This window comes from Loa loa (assembly GCF_000183805.2).
Source record: "Loa loa unplaced genomic scaffold supercont3.85, whole genome shotgun sequence".
Classification (NCBI taxonomy): Eukaryota; Metazoa; Nematoda; class Chromadorea; order Rhabditida; family Onchocercidae; genus Loa; species Loa loa.
The window spans coordinates 210,252-234,084 of record NW_018108265.1 but is presented as its reverse complement, the minus strand read 5'-3'; the positions used below and the strand labels follow the sequence as shown (position 1 = coordinate 234,084).

The window sequence follows — 23,833 nt, the reverse complement described above, 5'->3', positions numbered from 1 at the left end:
ATTAATTATTAATCACTAATTACTGCTATTGTTTTTATCCTTATTACTTCGATTCTATAGGTTAGTGAGCTATTTTCTTAGTATCTGTGCTCCTTCTGTAGGTCATCGTTTACAGAAGTAATTTCTAACCGTTATCTTTTGCGAGCTGAAATATGGTCCTATTAAAAATTATGTTCCTTTTTTATATGATAATATTACCCTAAGTTTATCCAATACATTTAAAGTTTTGGTTGAAATTTATTTGCAAATCAACAAAACTTGTTATTTTTGCACCTTCCGGTCTCTGCTACAAATAAAAACCAATGTGACTCTGGTCAAGGAAAGATTGAGAACCCAATCTACACTCTATCCCAATTGCCACCACAGGCTTGCCCAGTTCCTTTGCCATTGTGTCAGTTGGTTCCACCGCTGTCAGTAGAAACATCATAAATATCACCTTTTTTAACCTAAAGTTACATAATTTCAGACCTTGATTCCTTTTGTATTCTGGTCTTCCTCACTATTTTTTTTTCTAATTCGATTGTCTCCTATACTATGGGAATATGAATCAGCATGACCTTTTTGTGTTATCCAAGATATTATACAGAAGGTTTTCATTACTGTTTATGTGGATTCAAACAGCACTTTAAGCTCTTATTTTGATTTTTTATCATTTTCTAGCAGTTAATATGTTAGTTACATTTTACACAACATTATTCCTCAATTGTAAGAAAGGTATAGCATGCGCATTAGCTCCAGGGCAGAACAACATTCGTTGGTTCATGCGATTTTCTGTAATCACTGATAATAAGACCTCCAAATGGTTTTATTAAGGAAAACCGAAATTCACTATCAGTTGCTCGTTTTTTAAATTCTAGCTTTTAAATAATTTGTATTTAATATCTGCTTTTATTACGCTAATATTCGTCCGTTCGTCTCCTTTTTTAAGGTCCTTTTTTAACGTTCTTTCTCTCTAAGATCTAATGTCCAGCAATAACAAATTTTATTAACTTTTCTATAAGTGATCGATCATTTCATTTTTCAGCTTGTTACTCACTTGATCTTCACCGCTTTTCATAAACTTATCCTTTTCCTAATATCTGCTTGAGATCTCCTGAACTTGAACCGGCATTTCCTTTACTCATGTTAATGTAATTATCCAGTTATTCATTCTCTTTTCTATCAGTCTCTCTTTCACAGTATCACCTTCATTTGGTTTTTATCTTGATATTTCTGTACTTTCCAAACTCTTTTCGAATCATTGTGAGTCTGAAGAATCTCTAAATATATGTAAGCTTAGATGTGAATACAAATGTTTGGATATTAATAAGTACAGTTTTATAATTTTACTGTATTTGTATATTTTATTTCTCAAATCCTTCATAATTAATAGATGCAGAATTGTTCACAATTTAGAGACTTCAAGGAAGAAGCAAGCGTGTGTTCAAATTTAGCTATAAAATACTGGCCAGTTCATGTCTTCGGAGGGCGATTGGAACAACTGGTAAGAAATGCAGTCGTGCTGGAAGCTTTGATGGAAGCTGAAACGAAAGTCAGAAACATAAGAACTTGTACGGATATTATTATAATTACTAATGTTAACTTGAAGATTATTTGAAAGAAATGAGTGATCCATATTTAGTTGTTGAAATGGAAAAACAGTCGGCGAGAAGGTCAGACACTGACCCAAAAGCATCTATACTGTTAACGGAATGCGTGGAAAAGAGCGCCGGGTAAATGATGTGCCAGAAGAGTTCAGTAAGTTCCGTATTGTTGCATATTTAATCATATTCTCGTTTGTCCATTTCCATTCATCAGTTTTTCTATGGTAATATAGCTATTTACAATTCGAAATCGATCTTGTTCGAATTGCTATCCCGTGGATCGTTACAGATCTCACCTGCACTTACTAACGTCTCTGAATAGGATAGATATGATTCTTGAAAATATCATTAAATAAACTTAAGATATTTGGTTATAAGTGATTTTGGCCATACTATATGAAGAAGTAACAGATGATAAAGGTGTAGGTGGGTGATGGCATTAAAAATTATAGATCAGTAACAAAAAGGAATATGGCCTTGATAGTCCTGTTTGTTTGGTATATTACGATAACAATTTTGCCTTAATCGTGCAAAAATCTCAATATAATCAAATAAACGCTCTTTACTGTTCCAAGTTCCACTTTCTATCATATTTCTATTCAACCACTTTGAAAATACTCGAGACAAAACCAGTGTTTTCGCAACAGTGCGATCTTTTATTGCTATTCACTATACTGTATCTCCCTTTTGCACAGGTTTCTAGAATTCCTACTACACCAGCTATCTCCGTCTGATCTGATCAGGTTGTCTAACCTCCTATGGATACATCATGCGTGTTCCGCTTCCGAATGTATCTTTTATCACAACATTCAGTAACACTATAAAATGATACATTCATCAATGCAGTTTCGCTTCATTCGCACTCCTAAAAACCCAGCCGAGTTGATCGGAAAGACAGACATCTTCATTCACCATATAATTTTGCACAAGCATTATTTATAGGATACAAAACCTTCCCGAACTGTAAAATATTTGCAGGTGTGAAAACTAAGGCAGTAGAAGTGTTACACCTCCCAGTTAATAACAGCAATATTAGAACCTGCAAGTTGAATGGGTATAAGATTCTTAGAATGCGACATTCCAAACCCAAGCAAATACGGAGGTACCCACAAAATTCAAGTGGAGGTGATGATTTAGCTGGGTAGAATAACCTATAGATATTAATTTTTAGTTTTTTTCTTGAATACTTGGAGCGAATTTAATCATAATTTTTTTTTTCGTTGTTTGGCAGCACAGCTGCAATTAGTTTTTGTATTTAATGTTGATACATGTGTGCTAACAAATTAATGTTGTCGTTTTTTCGAGAGAATACAAGGATTCTTTCCCAGCAATGTCTATCTGTTTAGCCTGAAAAAGTAACTTGGATTGAATAAATTTTCCGAATATTTTGAGACAGTTGAACTGTTGTTTGCAAAAAAGTTAAATAAACTGATAGAAGTTTTACTTTCAGTGATTTTGAGAGAAATAGTATCGATATTTAGCAGAACTGTTTCGTTTCATTTATGTCAAAAAAGTGTATTTTTGTTGCTATTGTAGCCGTTTTATTTTTACTGCATGTTTATTATTTCTCGAAATATTCAATCTATAGATAAATGAAAGATACTAAAGTCATGCATTACTGTTTCATCCATCGAAGATATTCATTCTCTCGAAGACCAAAATTCTGATGGAATAAAAAACGAAAAAAATTGGCAAACAGTCTAAACTATTTTTGAAGAAGGCTTTTTATCTCATACTGAAGTTCTTGAGAAGGAAAAAATTTTCCATCTGGAAAACACTCAACCTCCTCAGCAAATGCTTATTTTTTATATAAGGTACAGAAATGAAGTCTCAATTCACTTCGTATAATGAAAATTCACCACAAGATCAGTCATTTTAAATTTGCTACAAATCCATTGTCATCCTAAAAAGTGATGAGGATGGAAAATTTGTGACTAAAACAGTTCAGTTTAGACTCCCAATATGCTTGACCCACCAGATAGAATCAACCAATACTATTAACACCGTCAATTTTTTGACCAGAATTTATGCCACCGTAAAGTAGAAGATGTTAGGAATATACAAACATCCGCATTACTCTTGCATAGGGGCAATGGTACTGACGTGCGGGGAGGACTCGTGCTTATGCGGGTATAACTTGATCGGTTGACCTTTATATTTAAGTCAAGGGTTCTCAAGTCAGTATAGTGCCTCTTTCATCATTAGGATGCCTTATGTCGATAAAGCTGTACGTAAGCATTCCAATCAAGTGCGAGTCATAAATTTGCCCATTGATTAATCTGCTTTTTCTTCCCTTTTGTCTCCATCAAGTATATATACCACACTTCCAATTTCCAGCTTTAAGAACTCAATACAGTGAATTTCATGGCTGATGAAGTGACATGAAAGCAAATCTCCTTGCCATTGCTTTGTGTTATGCTCTTGTCGAACGAGGTTATTTATTACTCCTTCTAAGAAATTCCATGGATTTGAGTTTTGCAAACATGTATTTGAGGACCAGAATGGAAAACCTTATTTGGGTTCCTCCTTCCACTTCAGCTTTATCTTACTTCAAGAGAAGAATAAAACACCAAGCTGTAGTGCTCGGGAGAGCAAAGTATGATTTTGCTGCTCGAAGGCAAAGTGTTTATTTATCAGAATCATCATAAATATGGAAATATTATGGCACAATTTTGTACTTTTTTAGCAGTGCTAACAAAAGTCCCAGTGTTAGCTCGACAACGGAGAACTATTACACAGTTAATACTAGACATCGACAAAACTACGATCACGTCAACAAAGGAAATCGTTTCTGGTATTGATGAATCGTACCCTGTTCTCATCGCATTGGATGTTGGGAGGGTTCGGAATTATTATATTTCTGAAAATCACTCGGAGGGAGGGCGTAATTTGTATAGTCATACCACTCGTCGGTGACGGTAGTATCTAAAATTTGGCATTGGTCTCTTTGTCAACTAACTATGTATATGGTATCTTTTTCCATCTATCTGGCATTAGTTGCATCATTTGTTTCGATCACTAGTTGATAGAGTACTTCATATCCAATATTTCAATGCTTTGTGGTATACGTCCCATTCGACGAAAATTTCTCTGTACTAGTTAGAATACTACGAAAAAAAAGAAAACTGCATTCCATTGCTGGTATTTACTAACTTGATTACAGCTTTATTATCCCACTAGTTTTTACAATGGGAGATATGTTTTGAAACCATTTAATCTCGAGCTGTAAGTAAAATCAATGTTAAACTGTAACTATGAGCAACTCTTGCAGAACATCTTGGCCTACATGGAAAGCTGGCTGCGCTCATCTAGTGGTAACATTCGTGTAATTGCTTTGGGTGATAGCAGCACAGTTCCATCATATATTCATCGCAGTAGTGGTGTTGCCGAAGAAACAATCACTTCACTTGCTATCGACTGGGTAACTGGCAAACTGTATGCATCTTCCTAAACTTTTTTTATATTTAGTGTATCTTGAAGTGGAAGAAGTAGTCTACTTGTTTTACATTCGTATGGGTATTTTCCACGAAATCGTATTGCAACATCAGAGAAGAAGTATTTGGAAAATATTTAGGTAGCTGAGCCTTAAGCTTAAATTATCTCTGCATGGTGTAAGGGGTCATGTCGAATATCTTTCTTCAACCCCGGTTTCTTGTTCCATTCCAAACACCCCACTGTGTGGATTCATACTTGTAGAATGCTTATGTGTAATAAGGATAATCTGAATTTTTGATATCATGTTACTGCTAATTTCTAGATGGGCGTGAATTTAAGTTAATGCTTTTGAAGCTTTTACTTTGGCACTTTTTTTAAGGGTTGAAAAGGCATGGACTGTCTTGATAAAAAATAATCCAAAAAGTACACTTTTTCGAAGCCACTGCAAAGTTTTTTTTTCGTATGTAGTAGGTAAAGCACTGTGGAGAGGAATCATAGGAAAATAGAGTTTGTGAAAGTTGATATAACTAAAGTGCGTTAGTAACAGTTATGCATATATAAAAATCTATATCGTGAAGTAGTAAGAACAAGATTTTTTATTTTTAAGATACGTGGGTGTTGAAACAGCTAGTATACATAATGCTGGACGCATTGAAGTATGTCCTTTGGTTGATCAGATTTCTTGTGCTGTTGCATTGTATTCCAATTTTGAAAATCAGGATTCTCGGATTGATGCTCTTCATTCTCTTGTGCTTGACCCAGTTGATGGGTAATGATTTTTGTTCTAATTTATCATTGCACCAAAGAATTAGATTTAAGAGGTACCACATATTTAATACTCGCTTCTTGCTTGAATTCCTGCTATTCCTGCTCACTTCGCTTCGTTTTTAAATTCAGATGGACTTCATTGTTGTTTAAATTTATTATTTTTTTGTTTCGAACTTTTTGATAGCTATATGTATTGGTTGAATCGTGTGCATAAACGTATTGAGCGAGCATGGATGGACGGTCGACATCACGATCCTCACTGTTTCAAGGATCATACCACTGATGTGGTTGCTACATCTGCTCTTACACTTGAGCAGGTAAATACAGTTTTGAAAATCTGTACTTATAAGTGTTTGTAAAGAAATCCTCATATACGTTTATAACAAGAACTAGTTGCTGTAGACTGTTCTTTTTATAATAAGGAATAAATTCCTTTATTCCTTATAATAAACAAGGTTTATCTGATCATTCATTTCAACACATCTGTTGACAATAAGGCCACCTCATATTGGAACAAAAAGTATTGATCTGATGAACCGATTACGATCCAATTAAAGATAAGAGTAACCCACCAATCTGGGGTTCTTTTTTTTTCTAATAATTTCAACTATTTTTTTAAGGTAAGTCGAATGCTGTACTATGTTCGTACCCGGACATCACTAGATGATTCACAAATTTGGAGATGTTCATTATATGATCGTGAATCGTGTCGAGCGATTGCCAGTAAAGTCAATGCTTTCTATCTCGATCTTTTCAGTGTAGGTAGTTGGTTCGAAAATCGTTTCGGTCTTGTACAAGAATCTTTGGTTGTAAATCATGCATATGATCATAAGCCGTATGAAGTCGTTGTGATCGAATACTTTTTCTGCCAGTACTTTGTAGCTATAAAGTTTTGGCCTTACCCATGTCTCCGCTTTAATAGAAATACAATTAAGGACTACTTGATATGGACGTCGGTCACAAATCGGAATTCCGGCATAACGGTATGTGAAAAAATGGACTGTGATCGTACAACTCGTGAAGTAATTAATTCAAGTGGTGTTGAAGCTCTTATTGTATTCGATGAACAGGTTCAACCGCTGAGTAGGTTTCTGTACACTCTACATCGGTTCAGTGTTTACATGTTTATGAGATCGATTTATTTAAAGCCCTTAGTGGTGTTGGTATGAAAATATTAATGCTCCAAAAAACTTCGAAGTGTCAACTCTGAAAGTTATTTTTTCAGAAAATTCTTTTATTTCAGGGCAGTCGTTGAATCCTTGTCAATCAAAAAATGGTGGCTGTTCACACATCTGCGTGCTGATTCCTGGTGCACCGTGGCGATCTTGTCTATGTCCAGTGGGAGTGCGACTTCTTCAGGATCGTTTAACTTGCTCACCTAATGGTAACTAATATTTTTCAGTATTATTTATTTCTTTCATTAAACTGTTTGATGGTTAATATACATTTATGAGGGAGAAGTTGGAAAATTTTACGCGACATTTAATTAATGCGGTTTTGTTCATTCTCTATCAAATTTTTGTGTGCTTTGTGATATTGCTTTGTAAAGTTGCTGCAAGTTATGGTAAAAGATATTCGGAAGTGTTAATTTCAGTTTCTACTGTTTTTAAATTTCAGGAATAGAACGCTTGCTATACGTGGCGACCACGTCAGGCTTGATTTTTATTTCGTTAGATACAGGGCATCATACACCTCTGCCACTTCCAAATGCCGCTTCTGAGATACGTGACACTAAAGTTGTGCATGTCGATTTTGATCCAATCGACAAAAAGTTATTTATGATTGACGGAGACATGGGTGTAATTCGTAAATGTAATCCAGATGGCACGGAAATGGAGGTTATTTCTTTATGTTTAGCGGAATTGTTTCAACTTATGAAATTAGCCTGAACAAAGGTGTTTTGGATAACGTTTGTTCTAGTTTCTCGCAACTGCTGAAGAACATTAATTTTTCTTTGTTTCCAGGTTTTTGTTGAAGACTCAAATAAGCTAGTTTCCGATGCTGTGGCTGTTGATTGGTTGAATCGTAATCTGTATTGGTTAGATAGTAACGTTGCACAAATCAAGGTTTTAATGCACTTGTGTTCTAGTGATTGTCTGTTTATTACTTTGAAGATCTTGTATAGCAATCAGAAGCTCAAGTATCGTCACTCGTTGAATAGATCTGTTCACTTCACCTTCATTTAAACATCAGTGGGTTGTGCCGACTGCTATCAGCAATCTCTTTTTGGTTTGCTAGAGATTTTTTGTCATTTCGACACCATCTGATCTTTATCAGTTTAACTTCGTAGAATTTATGAGCTGCCGTTATTGACTTTTTACACATTTTTCTCGTTTTTAACTGTGCTTTATTTAAAATTGCGTAAAAGAATTTCTTTGTATTTAGATGCAAAGCTTATCTAGCAAAGGACGGCAGATAGTAATATCACATGGATTGAAACAGCCACGTGGTTTAGCTCTGGATCCAGATGGTGGCTACATGTTTTTTTCAGACTGGCACGAAAGTACAAGTCGTATTGAGAAAGCATGGTTAGATGGCTCCCGTAGACGAGTACTTGTATGTTTTTGTTCTTTCACAAATTTCGTTCTTTGGTTAGTGTTTCTGTTATATATTAGCATCTTAATTGTTTACGTAGAGAGCAATATTAATATTCAGGTTTCGCTAGAGAAAGATGCTTGGCCAAATGGAATTGTGGTTGATGCAAAGCATAAACGGTTATATTGGGCAGAAGGAAGTCGATCACTCATCAAATCAGTCGCTCTTGACGGGAAGTTGGATGTTCAGGTTGTCTCAGAAAGTGTGAATCATCCTTATTCACTTACTATATTAGGTTGTTTCGTTGTGTTCATTTGTTTACATTCAGAAATTTTTAGATCTTCTGTTCTGTAGACAAAGTTCTAGCAACTATTTTAACCAAGATTTGATGGGGGGCGATAGAGTTGGAGTTGTTGAATCTCATTTTGCAGTACCGTAAGCAAGGTAGTATCATATTACCTTGTCTCCTGAAACATGAAATTTCTGCTTTAATTGAGCATGACGATCAAAGTATTGTGCACAAACCGCTGTATGAAAAATGTGGGACCGTTTTAATTATTCGAGAAATCCCTCGAATAAGAAGTCGAAGTTATAGGATTTCGAATTCCAACTTTATTTCTATTAAAAGGCAATTCTCATTGAACTTGATAGGATTCTCACTTGCAGGTAACTCGTTATACTGTAATTCATTGTATGGTCGTAAGATATCAATGTTTCGTATACCTCGGCACAATGAATCTTTTTTCGATATACAACTCTCTGTGGTATCTGATTCTGTTATCTTTGGTCAGATGGGTATTCGAGCTGTTAATCTGAATCATATCCCGGAAGGTATTTCTCCATGCCAGAAAAGCAATGGTGGATGTTCGCACATTTGTGTCAAGCTGTAAGTTTATGAATTGGAATATAATTTTGAAGCAGTGGAGGTTTATTATTGATTTCTATAGAACACTTATTTCCATGATATTTGTTAGCAAGTAAAATATCATTAAAATCTGTCAAAAGGATAATATCTAACAAACCTTCGGAGTTAAGTTGGTTGAACTACTTTGCTTTTTTCGAATAGTGAAACAAATTGACTGTTTTCTAAATAACTGATGAATGATATGTTTTTTGCAGACCAAATGGCGAAAGAGGCTGTGTTTGTCCGGTTGGCTATGAGTTGCAAGCAGACAGTACAACATGCATTATGCCTACTGCATTTCTCATCTACACACAAAGCCCTGCAGTGAACACAGCTAATAGCATCATGAGAATTTCTTTGGAGGCAGCTTCGGCTAATAACCGCCGTATCAATATTGCTGATATGACATCAGTCCCAGTTAGCGTCGATATCAACCAGGTAACCGACTCAGGTTTTTGTTATGAGTAACATAACCTTGTCTCAACGTGATACTTCGCTTGGTGGTTACGTGGCTAATCACCAGACATGACTCTGTTCGAAGAAGATTCACGATTGCACTACTATATTCAATCGTTCCGTTATTTTTGTTTTGTCCATTAATGCGTTCGTAAAGTTCTTCATGTTATGCTTTCACTTCCATCCGTTAAATTTCATTAATCTCACTACTTTTCCTTTAGAATTCCCAGAGAATTTTTTGGTCGTCAGAAGGACGTGGGAACTCTATTCGTTCATTAGTTCATAGCGCTTTTTTTAACGGCTCTGGTTTGGAAACTGTGTATGAAGGAAATGCAGTGAATTATATTGCGGTGGATTGGATCACCTCAAATATTTATTGGTTAGGCAGTGAATTTTTCTTTTTTTCGGGACTCAAAATATATTGATTTCAACATGGAACAGGAGCAATTTCTTTGTGTAACCTTTCTCAGAGTCCATAAAAATCGGCCATCTTTGAATTCAATTTTAATGTTATTAGGTTTATATGTTTGCTTTCTGAAATTTTATTCATTGTGTCGTATAGATAGCTGATATACTTACGTAAGAAGTGTTGAAATTTGGTATACTTTCAAAATGTCTAAGGAGTTTCGGGTTTCTTCCGAAAGTTAATTTTGCTGAAAGCTCCTATTTGTGATAGTTATGCACGGCTAGGCACAAGATAAAAGATAAACATTAAAAAAACAAAACAGGAATAAGAAAACACTAACAGTTTCTTTTTACCGTATATCTCTTCTCCACTATAATCTTAATTGTTTTAAGGTGTAATATGGAACAGCGTCGAATTGAAATGGTTCGTGGCGATGGGCGTCGTCATCGTACAATTGCGTGGGAAAATATCGATCCTCGGCATCTAGTTATCCATCCACTCCAGCGATTTCTTGTTTTTGTTAATTATTACAATCGGCAAAAAATCACTATAAATGTGAGTATATTGTTTCATAATCTTTTCGTTTCGGTTGACGAACGGTCTAAATTTTGTGAATTCGTTTTTAATGAGAACTCTTCTGAGATCGAAATGGCTGCTTTTTTAAAACTTACTTTATCCTTAATTTCTTTTTCTACTATTTTTTCTTACTGCTTTAACTTACTTTGTTGCATAGTGAGATTCATGCCCCTCTTGTTTTCTGATTTTCTGTTTAGAAATATTCTTTGGAGGATGGTTTAATTATAAACATCTTTACTTTTTGTTTTGAATTTTTACGAAGTATTACGTAATTAGAAGATACCTCTCCACGGCGAGCAATCAGGAGGTCGAGTTATTGTTCGGCAGCTGGACACAGTTAATGCACTTGCGATTGATTTTGATTCTGAATTGTTGGTGTGGTCAGAATTGGACGAACGAGGAGGTGGAGTTTCCATTTCTGACTTCAGTGGTTTGTTTTTTGTCTTCCAAGATAAAAATGTATATTTTTTGATTTCAGATTCATTAACCGATCTACTATTATCTAATGATACTGATTCAATATGAGGTGTTAGGCTAATTCATTTCGTGCTTCACTAAACTGTGACATACGTTTAGTGGTATCCGAAGTTTTTTTCCGAGAGTTTTTTTTTTGTTTTCTATATAATCGACGATAGTGCATTCAGACGGAGTCTACCATGAGAAAAAAAGAAGTCCGTACAAGTTACTCAAGTTATCTACAACAAGTTCTATGCATGTTTAAATCTGTGACAACTACCACTTTTTTCATACTGTTATTGTAACACATTGGCTGTATGATTTGAAATTGATATCATTATGTTTCGAGCCGCGGTTCTAGAAAATCATTTTTCAATGTGAGAAGTCAAGTCATTTGCAGGGAGAAGCCGTGCTCGTTTAGTATATAGTAAACAGTTGTTACCTGCTGCATTAACTGTTTATAATCGGTTAATATACATTGCCAATATGAATAACAATACTATCGATCTGTATAACGGTCACACATTAGCAGTTTTGCATGATGGTGTCAGTCATGTTACGAATCTTGCTGTTGCTCATGGACAGATAAGTAAAGGTGAAGAAAATACTGGTTAAACAGCTTGACCTTATTTAGTGTACATGAACTGGCTCAGTACTTCTGTTGATTACGTAGTGACGAGATGGAATTGTTGAAGAGACTATGACAGGGAGAGTTTGAATTGGAGTCAAAACTTTTCGATAGTTGGATACGAACATGAACTAGGGCACTTTGATAGACGTACATCGCATTGTCAAAGACCTTGATATAATCTGACTTGAAATATTTCACGACCTGTGAGATTACCTATCCTGTTCAGATTGGAATGGTTGTGTTCCAAACAATGGTGGCTGTAGTGATATATGCGTGGCAGTCGATGAAAGTTTATACAATGCAAATGCCAAATGTTTTTGTGAGGATCACTTTACGCTTGATCACGTTGGAGGAAAGTGCTTGCGTAAGTTTTTATTAAGATTTGTCTGCAAAAATTAATATGCAGGAAGGAAAAGAGAGCTCGTATTCTGAATGGGACGTTAATTTATATTTTTCCAAAATACTTTTTCATTTTAGCACCAAAACACTTTCTGTTGGTCGCTATTCGAGGTCACTTCATACGTTTCAACCTGAGACAATCAGTTACCGGTGACATATTTTGGAAAGATGTATGCCTTCGTATTTAGAATTTTCTAAAAGAATCGAATTTTCGAAATCTATGATTTCTTACAATTTTAGGATCCTCATTCAATTTTGTCAGTGACAAATGTTGGCTCACCAATTTCAGTGGCTGTTGACTTATTTTCTGCAAATCGTTCGATTTATTGGATTGATTCCAATGATGACAAAGTTATTAAACGATCATCAGATTTATCACATTCCGTGGTATGCACTTTCAAAGTTACTGACAGATCAAAAGTTTAAAATGGTCAAGTATTTCGTAATTCGTGTTATTTTCTCAATGTCAACAATTATTTTTAGACCCAGACAATTACATTATCGAGACGTTCGAATTGTGCAATACTTTTCCACTTAGCAGTTGATGAAGTTGGTCGACAGTTATTTGTTTCATGTGCAGAACATGGGCTCAGCTATGCGTCATCCATTCATGTTTGGCGTATAAAGGTACTTCGTGTTTACATGTTTACTGTTTAGTTATTGTAACAAAATTATTTTCTTCAGAATAACGATCATTTGGAATATATTGGCGTTGTTGTGTCAGGAAAAGAGCGTTCTCCGGTAACTGATCGACCTCCTTATCCCCGACAAATTGCTCTTTTTCCTCGGCTAAAGTACGTCCCGTTACTCTAGTTTCATCAGACTAGTCTGTGCTTTTCGGTATAATCGTTAAATTTTGGTCGCTCTTGCAATGATGATCAGTTATTTCAGCCTCCTTTTTTACGTAGATGATGGTGGTTCCATTCCTGCGATTGTTAGGTGTTCGTTGAATGGTCGTCAATGTGTACAGTGGGGAACACCAAATCTAACACACACTGTGAAACTTCATGCTTATCAAATCAACGACCGTTTGTACTATACGACAGCAAACGGTAAGTTCTGCATGTTCAGTATGTTATATACGCTGAGAGAGGAATTTTTTGAAATCAGGAAAATTAGTTCACCATGCCATCAGAGATACTGACCGCTGTGTGAAGGTGTTCAGTAGACTTATGATTTCATATTTTGTTACCCAATAAAATGATCTTTCGGGCAACAGGAAAATATTTTTTGCTAATTGCTGAGATGGGTAGATAAGTGAGCAGAAGAACAAACATAAAAAATGACACGCAAATAAATTCAACTTGTTTTTAGGATTATGGTCACGAGATGCACATGTGTTTTCGGACGTACGTCATCACATCAAAGCGCGACCTTCGGATATTGATATGGTTCCAATCACTGAGAAGAAATTGATAATTGTTGCGAAAAATGAATCCCAGTCAGAGTTAATCTGTAGTGTAGTTGCTATGTATTTCAGGGACATGGTGATCAGTTCCTCTCTTTTTGCAATTGCAGATATGATGATTTGTTGTTGGAACTGATGGATGATATTCCTACTGTTTCCTTAGATGAACTGAAATGGAGCACACAGTCGCCTTACTCAGTCAAGCGTATTCTTGCATTGACGGTAGTTGGCAGTATCGAAAGAGACTTTTATGTAAATTTGAACCATACTTGTGCGGTATCACACTGTTCACACTTGTGCCGAGTCCCACGAGATTCCAGGAAACGTCATGAATGTCTCTGTCCTCTTGGATTCGGCTTACAAGCTCCAAGGTCAGTGTTCGCTGTATGATATTCTATCATATTCATATTTGCAACATTTCTAAACCGGAATTATAATTTCAGTGAAACTTTTTGTTTCAAACATGCATCATGTCTGCACTGGCAATTTAAATGTGACGATGGACAAGAATGCATACACGCAATTGCAAAATGTGATGGGCGTCATGATTGCACCGACGGTAGTGATGAATCTTCGCACTGGTGCGGCGATGTTGCCTTTGATAAGTGGCCATGTGACAATAGGAAAACATCAATTGCCCGAACACTTATTTGTAACGGTTATTTATTCATTTTTCCAATTTTGTGTTTAAAAAGTTGGTTTTTCGGATGTGTTAACAGTTGTAGGGTTTGCGAATTCCTCATGTGTTCTTTATTTAGGAGCAGAAGATTGTGCTGATGGGTCAGACGAGGCTCACTGCCGGTGTACCAATCCGCTTTTTTATTTCGACTGTACCTTTGGACCAAATGCTGCATTGCATCCACCTGAATGTATTAATCGAGAGTTGATCTGTAATGGAGTTAGCAATTGTTACGCTGGTCAGGATGAAGAGAAGCAAGTAAAACTCTTGTTGACTTGGTAGACTTATTGAAAACATTTGAAGGGCAAAGATTTTTAGTTCATTAAAATATCGTTAAATACAAAAATCATCATCATGCTTATGAATTTCTAGCTGTGTGCTGAATTTGGTGCGGCGGTAGCAATTGCTCCAACTATATCACCTTCATTCGAATTGATCATACCCTTGGCTGTGTTTTTCTTGGCACTGAGCATTACTGTGAGTGTGTGTTGTTGTCATTTTTCAAAGCATTCATTAGGACAAAATTCAGCTCATGCAACAACAACACATTCACTGCCATTGAATGCTGAGGCGCGAGTTCTACTGCCAGCACATCCAGATGGTACCCAGATTGAGGTATGTCATCAAGGAATTCATTGAAATCCGAGATAATCCTTTTACCACAACCCTATCTACTCGGTAATTGTTGTTTGTAGAAAACACAAGTTTCATTTCATTTTTTGTAGTTCCAATTTCGTACCTATTCTGTTGGAGCATCATCATCGTTGTATAACGCACTGCCTCCACCAAATTCACGGTTTTCAACTGATGCAATTTCAAGTCCTCAGTCACTCACTGGTAATCCTTCAGAAAGGAGTTCCATGTTTGCTGCAGTTAGCGCTCCTGTGGCTAAAACGAATTCTCGGAGATTTTTTGCACCACCACCTTCTGCTGCAAGGTCGTTATAGTTCAATATTCTCACCTAAAGTTCGGAATTTTAACCTTTTGTGCATTTTTAACCGTTCGGTCATTTATAGTTTGTCGACATGTTCTCAGGTTTGACTTACCGTCACTTAACCAGCGAGAAGAGTGTGCACTGAGGACTCGGATTTGAAGATTTATAAATATATTAAAGAAGTAAAGCTTTAAAAGATTGTGTAAATGATAATTAAATATGTTGCCCAAGTGCAGAATCGGTCATTTATAGTTTGTCGACATATGGTGTTGTGAAACCAGCTGGAATGCGGGTTCATTTACAACATGGTGGTGGTGGTACAGGTTCCACTAGAAACAGGCGAAAACAACGACATCGTGCACGTACTGATGGTACCAGAACTCATAGTCCTCCACCATCCTACTCAAAGGTAAACATTGATCTTTTAGTATGCTTATGTGTGGATATTTGATTTTTGCACAGTCAGTTTAGCTAACAAATGGACTTTTTCTTGTATCAAATTTTACTGCAGAACTTGATTGCTCAAACTGTTTATTTCATTAGAGTGTTATGCACAATTAAACTGTGATCTTCAAATTTCTTCATCTACTATTAGTATCTTTCTCTTTCAGCAGAGTTCATGTTGGTCTGATATTTAGGTCTTTATGATAATCCTGCATGTAAAAATTTACTATTTTAGGTGATGACGATGATCAGTTTGAGAAGCAAACTTTGTTTTTCTCATGTTTGGTTTTCAGGTTAAAACCACTCGTCCAGTTTGTATTGATCCAGGCGTAGGATGCAGTGACGAAGAGTCTCAACAGCTGCAAGTGCCAACGAATAGTAGAATTGTTTCTTCAGTAGATTCATCATCAGTGGAAAGCACGAAACGTGTATTATTACCAAGTAGTCATTTCATCTCATCCGTTAAATTTGCTCAGCAACAGCGCCTGCTCAGTTACTCGTCGACGTCTTCTGATGTTTCACTTGAGTAAGGAGGTAAAATGCTGTTAATTGATGGTTTAAAGAAAACAATTGAGAGTAGATTTTACTGCAGTTGTCTCTCTAGCTAAAGGGAGATTTCTAATGCTGTACGCAGAAATCGGCTTGCATGTGTGTGTTTCGATGTTTCTTTAATATGACAATGTATAAAGAACTATCCAACTTCCACTGATCTCATTTATTCATATTTTGTTTTTATATAATCGTTACTCTTATTTATCTTTCGATTCTGTCATTTATTAGTTACTTGCTGTTAGTTGTTATCGTGAAATGCGTTGCAATGGTTGAAAATGTTCTAATATTTAAAAGGTTCACGGGAATTTATTCTACAGTAACCATGAACAAGTTGCTGGAAATGTTGTTCATAGTTACATTTGAATTTTAGAATCCGAATGACTTCTCAAGGCACTTTTACATTTTCTCAAGAAATATGACTGCGAATATACATCAAATTTTGTGTTATATGGCTTTTTTTCTAATTCATTATATTGTCAGTGTTCCAAACTGTGAAATATTTTTTTATTGTTAAGTAATTTTCTTATTCCTTTTCTTTACTCTTTTATGTTGAAAGTTTAAGGTATGGTGTGAATTTATATGAGAAAAAAAGTTGAAGAAAATGAAGATTGCTAGTAGCCTAAGATTCTCCAATTTGTCCTATCTATTATTATAACAAGTTTCCTATTCTATGTGGCTGCAGTTAATATAGTTCTCAACGATTTTCGTATGTCACTTAGTAATTCGTAGAAAATGCTATATTTTATAGGGTCTATTTAATCAATGAATTTTGAAAATAGCTCCTAACTGCTATTGTTTTTATTTGCTAAATTCCACAATTCGGGTCCATTTCAAATTTTTACTACTGCTTGTTATGACGTTTTACTTTTGTTTCCACAGTATGTCATCTTGAATCTGAGCATAAAGATTAATTATTAGAAAAGAAAAAAAGTTTGCTTACTCTTTATGGGAGTGGATTTTCGGACGTGGAGGAGATACTGTGCACTAATTGTGGATGGATACTGTCTTCTTTCAAGCAGCAATTTATAGATTATGTATAGGACCGGTGCTAGTAGGTGATTTATATGTTTAAAACAAACTCTATGGAATTGGAATCTGAGACTTTTTGCTTGTTCACCGTACTGTTAGACTATTCTGCGTGTAGGAGGTATAATTGTTTTCCATCTGCTACCCCCATCAGATAGAAAAATTTTTTTGTGTATTGAACTGGATTAGTACCTAGGTGATCAAAATTTATTAATTCGGGAGTAAAGTTTTGTTTGGACCGAAAAAACATTGACTGACTTCAGATTTTTCTTTAAGTTTAGACTTTAGATTTTTCTTTTTTAACTTTAGATTTTTCTTTTTTGAGAATATGTGTGGGAGCCCTCTTTTTTGGTGAACTTTTTATAGCCGAGGAAAGGGAAACTTGACATCGAAGTTTCGACAGTACTTCTTAGTCAGTAGTATTTAAGACGTGAAGTATGGTGTAAATGTACTGTTAGCATGTAAAGTCGTGAGATGAAGTAGGTACATTCTTTACAGGACTTATTACTTAAGAGCATAATGTTGTCATCAGTTTTAGCGACAAGACAACATGATGTGTTTGTTGAGGTCCGTAGGAACAAGGATTTGCTTTTTTGGGCGAATCTTACATTTACAGCGGGCTTTTGATATTGATTGTGATCTTATAACTGATAAAAGCCACTTCTCCAACATATGATCGACGCATTTCTTCTCAACTTCCCTTCTACTATGCAGTTTTTCCGTATCTCTGTAAAGAACCATTTTGTTTTTCGTGCAGATATATCTTATTTTTGAGAAATTCAGGTTCTTAGAAACGTCGTCAAAAATTCAGTTTTTGAATTTCATTCCTTCATTATCTGTATAACAGCACAATTGAAATTGATAAGATAAGCTAGAGTTTACTAAACAGGTGGAATCAGGAGCAAGTAAGTCTTACGCAATGTTTAAAATGTTTCTCTTCATTCAGAATCTTTGGCTTCCTTTATACTGATAATCTTTGCGTGACTTTTCTCTTTAAATTTGAAAAATCCGTTCTTTCTAGAGGACTGAAAGCAGATGGGACTTTTGTTCGCTCAAATCCTTTCAATTTGCCGAGTGTAACATGTTTTAGATTGCATTTTTAGATCTGAAAATTGGGAGCTCTCGCATTCAATTATTCTTTTTTGTTTTGAATATGGCTCGGAAATTTTGATTTGTCGCTGGATCTTTTTTCAATAAATGCAAATCCTTAGCTGCTGGTATGAGCCGATAAATGTACCATTGCATTCAAAATATACCTGAAATTTCGTAATCCATAACACAATGTCCACTCCAGTAATGCAGATTTGAATATCGAGTATTTCAAATTTAAGAAGGCGTGTAGTGGTTTCATATTTTGACTGCAATGCTAGATATTTCCAGTGATGTACATACAATTCATCATGAGGAGTGAGTGTCGAGAAAGTCGGTGGATGTGGTTGACGGAATTATGGAAGGAAAAGGGTTTGGAGGAGAGACAGACGATGAGTCATGTTTTTCTTGTAACAACCATTATAGCAATATGCTATCGGTGTGTTGCTTTACATTTTTGGTACTGATACTGGCATAAAAAACAAATCCAACATAGAGTACTTTCTAAAATGGTTGTTTCTTTCCTTCTCTATCATTACCCTCACTATTTGCAACAAATGGACAATTAGTTCCTCATACAACTTTTGATCTTAATCCACCTTTTGTTGTGACTACACTCCATTCAATGAAGCACGTTGAATGTCCCAATCTTACACTCAAATAACGTTTTTGATTTTGACATATCTGTTACAATCGCAAACTGACCAATAACGAGAATAAATCACGAGAAGTTTTTAAAAGAGTACATTTTCCAGACCAGAAAATTTCCGATACTTTTCAACTTCATTTGTTTCAAGAAACCGGTCACTCAGCTATCCCGTAATGCGTGATGGTGAACCGGAATCGCGAATATCTCATCCTTCTTGATTATAAATAAGTCTACAATGTATTTATGGCTATATCTGACGTACAATTGATCGCATCTGAATAATTTCAGGAATAATCGTACTTCCACTTCAAACGAATTTAGCTTTCTGCTTTGTGAATTCCTGACCGATATTAAACGATGGATTTTAAATTTATTGTTATGAAATTATGACGCAATAATATTGTTTACTATTTGCGAAATACTGTAAAACTGTCCTTGATTATATAATGTGAGTTTAATTTATATCTTGTCTCAAAGGAGTTTTATTGACGATATATGAAATTTCACAAGTATTAGAAACGGGTTAAGCTCGATTGTATTATGATGAATATTATGATGGAACCATATTAATACCACAAAACTTTCCTGAAAATGATAAGTTTTAGGAATAAAATTTTTGAAGAGGAAATCGGTGGAAATGTTATATTACTCTTAATGGGTTTTTCGGGCATACATCTCACTTATCTTTTCCACTTTAGGGACTTTTTTTTTGATTTCTGTGCTGCAACGGAAAATTTTTAAAGTCATTTGCATGTTTTGAAGGTTTTGAGTTGAAAATACTTGACACTGTGCTTGATTCTTCCTCTTTGGTTAACTAGCATTCTTCTTTACAGTGTAAAGGTTACTGAAAACACCGGGTCTGTCTGTGTTTAGTTTATTCCCATAAGAGATTGTAAAAAAAACAGGCGTGTCTTGCAACGTTTTTGGTACAATTTTCATTCTATTTATGAAGCTATCAAAGAAAAAAAAAAATTATTTTGAGAAAAAAAAATTCACGCTTGCTTCCTATACACACGAAACAAAATAACTCACGAAACAAAATAACTCTAAAGCTACCTGTTCTCTTTCAAACGATTTCAATTGATGTATTTATTGTGATAAGTGATTGTCGGTATTTTACTAAACAAAAAAAAATATATGTATAACAATACCTCTTAACTTTCGAAGGATATACACAGCGTTCTGGATATATTTCCTTCTTCATTAGCTCAGATAGAAATTTCAAATTTGTCAGTGATACGTATTGAGTGCAACAATGATTTGTTGCAATAAATAAATCACAGTGTTTCGTGTCGAGCAAATATGATTCGTAACAGTTGTCACTTCACAACAACCTCTTGTATTATCTCAAATGTACCACTGTCCTGCTTTTGTGCAGTTTTTTGTAAAAAAAAGTGTTCATTGCTTCCTGCTTCCTGACCCTTTGCTCTTTATATGGTCTAACCAAACTTTGAGGATTGATACTGGCGTTTTAACATTATTCGCTTTACAAAATAAACTCAAGAACATTTCATGTGTTCAGGAATATTGGTCAAGTAAATTAATAGGCTGAAAGATATAACAAATTGGTAAATAAGTTCTTGGGATTGGGAGTGAAAACTTCGGTTTGTTGGCCGTTTATGTCTCACGTTCCGATTATTGTCATGCTTTCCTTATGAAGTTTTTAAGCATTTAAAGTTTGGTCTGCAACAAATCCTTTTTTGTTAGTGTTTTGTAAACATTAAATGATATCATTTATGGAAAAGTTTGTTTGTTCTCCAGAAATTTATTTGCATTCGCTGTGGGTAGTGAACCGAAACTCAATTCTGTTTGCAAAACTGAAACCAATTTACATAGGTGATACTATCGCCTTTCTTGTCCCTCTCTTTTCTTCCCAAATATTGTTATGATAATAATTCCTCTCGAACAATTCGTGATAATATGGTGTTTATCCGACTAGGCATTTGAATGCTTTACTTCATCACTCCTCAAACACTCCTTTAGTAAATCATATCATTAAAAGGCTATCTTGTAATAAATCACAACGAACGTAAGGTTTGACTGCCCACCGCATTATTACTCCTAACTAGGCTTTCCTCTCATTTGCCAAGAAGAGATAGCAAAACTGTTTTCCTATTGATATTTATGTGGATCTCTTACCAATTACAAGAAATCAATGGCCAACAGTGGCAAATAAAAACTCATCATTAATAACAGCCCGTAAAAAATTAGTTTTTGAAGCAGATACGAATTATTAGGAGAGGGAAACCTAGTTAAGAGTAAGAGTTAATCACAGATTAAATTCAAATTACACCCTATAGATTAAAATTTAAAGATTTACTGAGAATCAAAAGGAAAGATTCTGTAAAAATTAATCGTCATAGAAGAATTATTACAACATTCTCCTATGACGATAAGGGCTTGAAGAGGCGATTTATGGTTTTCATGGTCCACCACATTTTGACCATCGATAATTGGCTGCCGCACCAGATTCCATTATTCAGTTAGCGCAACTCTAATGATTTATAATATTTCTACAGTAGTAATGGGTCTATTCCATACTGTTTTTCAACAAATAATAATGCAGAGGGCTTGAGTGTTTACCGCAGTGTGATTCCAACAGCATTGTCAATCATTTTTGGGTCACTTTCAGATTGTTTACCGCCAACAGTCTTTTAACTTTATCTCATCTCAAAATAAGTCCTCTAATCCTGTTTGAAGCATGCTTAGGAGTTTTGATAAACGACTTTTTAGATTCTTTTAATGATTCTTCTAATATTTATGTGCCTTTTTAATGCCGCAAAATACCTGCAGGAGATCTGGATCAAGACTTTTCCAAAAAGTGAAAATGCGCATAATCGAGGTCGGCAAAGAACTTGGCTTGAATGGGAAAGTTCTTTTAAATTTAGCATTAAGAAAGAAGGCTCTAATGGTTGCCAGCCTTGCAAACAATGAAGCAGTGGTAAATATGAAAAATAAACTTGAAGAGATTGCGTTAAATTACCTATACTTCTTATCCCCGTCAGTCGGCCTGCTACCCCTCATTACTTCCTATCTATCGCTTCTTTTCTACTTCTAAAGTTTACTTAACACTTGGATATCGATTGTTATTGCTGCTTGAATGCAAACCAAATAATATGCTCATTACCAAGGAAGGAAGACTTCCGTATTCTTGTGCAAATATCGTCAGCAGTACCTTCCATTCCCACAATTCCCTTGAATTTATTGTTGTTGTTACTAACATTGCTATGATTGATGACTGCGCAATAAGCTGCTGGTAGATTAACCTCACCGCACCTTAATCCTTATGGTTTGTTATTGTTATTATAGATTTCGGCAAAGTTGTTACGACAAAAACAGTTGCCAGCAATCGCTTTCACATTTTTTTGTTGAGAAAAGAAGGTTCACGCGTACCACGCATTTCATGGATTCATCCTGATCTAATTATGGGCTTGTCGCGCTTTATATGACTCCTTTAAGTATTTGTGCATAATTTACAAATAGATTTTATTAGCTTTTCACTTATAAGTTTTTCACTTAATATTTTGACAGATATTTCCACGGTCCCACAAGAAATTTGAAAGATGGGTAACAACGAGTGTTAAAAAAAAGAAAACTAAAAAGAGCAGAAAATGTTGTATGTTGACCTATTCAGTGGCTGAAATATTAGTAATATTCATTGGGAAACCGGTTAGAATATTCCAAGTATATAAGGTGATGTGAGACCAAGGCAGTCTGACATTATTGCCATTGTTGGTGTTGCCAGTTTAGTTTGCGCCAATGAACTTCACATCAACAGCGACATCTTGCTTTCACTTTAAAATCTCTTCATGTCCCCTGACGATTAAGTATAACGAAGGGAGAGGATTTCACTAATCGCATACCTTCCTTCTTACTTCTTCTGTCCATGTATTCATGCAATAAGCATCTGATCTCTTCCGAACTTCATCTTTTTTTCTGATTTTATTAATTAGATAGGAAGATCCATTGCTTTTCTGTAACACCACGTCTTTTGGGAAAATTTTTATTTATTTGCTTCTTCGCAAATATAATTTTCAGTAATATTCCGTGCTTTGTTTTCACTAGTGAAATTGAATTAATTTTGAAGCATCTAAATAATGATAGATTGAGCTGTACCTCTTATGCTTCAGTCCCTACGCAGTTTCCTTTGTGAAATATTTGTATTGTTTATTCCGAGTCAGCGAATGCTTGCTACAATAGAGAATGATTGATAAATTAATACAGGCTCAAATGTTGTGTACTCAAATCTAGGATTTGGAACATCTTACTACGATCGAAATCTTTCCGTAGAATTCACTGGACTCTCGACACTATTCGTAAATTGCATCCCAGATATTCAAAGTTTTATATGCATACAAAAATACATAATCTACGATGTAACAAAAACAAAAAATATATATAGGTGTAAAGTTGTTTTTTTTTCTAATATAGATTATTAAGCTTCGATTGTGAATAATATGATATCATTTATAGTTCATTGTAATATATGACTGTTATTAGAAAATACTTTTTAAGGGATTGAAAAAACCTCAATGAAATCCAGACGAACTTGACGAATTTTTGGATAAATTTGAGGGATGTATTAATGTTATTCTTCATTGCGTCCGAATTTCCGAATTAGTTTTTTATGAATGAATAAAGTTTCTTAGCCGATATGCTGTCTAATTTAATTCCGTTTTATAACAGCGATTGTAGTCGCTCGAAACGGTGTAAGTCCTTATTTTTGCCAGTGTTATCAGTACGCGAATCATTAATCCGCGCAAAACAGATCCGGCACTATCGGCAGAGGAATCACCTATCCGAATCTATCTGAACCGGAAGAAATTTGAGTGCAGTACATTTATTTAAATAATTAAAGCGTATTGTCACCCTTCCCTTTCCAACAGCGCCCTCATCTCCTCTT

At 35.2% G+C, this 23,833-nt stretch overlaps 3 protein-coding genes across 3 annotated transcripts; all 3 read left to right on the top strand.

The window, feature by feature from the left end:
* Nucleotides 1-660: 660 nt before the first annotated feature.
* On the top strand, nucleotides 661-1,983 carry LOAG_02630 (hypothetical protein; the record flags this gene model as incomplete). Its single annotated transcript, XM_003138167.1, has 4 exons — nucleotides 661-773; nucleotides 1,396-1,483; nucleotides 1,589-1,712; nucleotides 1,947-1,983. Coding segments are annotated over 4 exons (362 nt in total), but the record flags the coding sequence as incomplete, so codon positions are not given.
* Nucleotides 1,984-2,561: 578 nt separating this feature from the next.
* Nucleotides 2,562-2,728, top strand: LOAG_02629 (hypothetical protein; the record flags this gene model as incomplete). The annotated part of the gene is made up of 1 exon (XM_003138166.1): nucleotides 2,562-2,728. A coding segment is annotated over one exon (167 nt), but the record flags the coding sequence as incomplete, so codon positions are not given.
* A 1,182-nt stretch (nucleotides 2,729-3,910) lies between these two features.
* On the top strand, nucleotides 3,911-17,072 carry LOAG_02628 (low-density lipoprotein receptor repeat class B containing protein). Its single transcript, XM_020446070.1, has 32 exons — nucleotides 3,911-4,016; nucleotides 4,270-4,424; nucleotides 4,855-5,018; nucleotides 5,626-5,787; nucleotides 5,971-6,103; nucleotides 6,407-6,544; nucleotides 6,722-6,869; nucleotides 7,030-7,170; nucleotides 7,404-7,624; nucleotides 7,751-7,852; nucleotides 8,172-8,342; nucleotides 8,442-8,616; nucleotides 8,988-9,207; nucleotides 9,441-9,663; nucleotides 9,903-10,060; nucleotides 10,480-10,642; nucleotides 10,940-11,093; nucleotides 11,520-11,714; nucleotides 11,977-12,114; nucleotides 12,228-12,319; nucleotides 12,390-12,536; nucleotides 12,633-12,776; nucleotides 12,834-12,943; nucleotides 13,041-13,201; nucleotides 13,464-13,590; nucleotides 13,668-13,928; nucleotides 14,001-14,215; nucleotides 14,316-14,494; nucleotides 14,609-14,851; nucleotides 14,962-15,173; nucleotides 15,423-15,579; nucleotides 15,908-17,072. The coding sequence occupies exons 1-32, from the start codon at nucleotides 3,965-3,967 to the stop codon at nucleotides 16,142-16,144; spliced, it is 5,298 nt and encodes a 1,765-aa protein (XP_020303543.1). The 5' UTR covers nucleotides 3,911-3,964; the 3' UTR covers nucleotides 16,145-17,072.
* The last annotated feature ends 6,761 nt before the right edge of the window (nucleotides 17,073-23,833 follow it).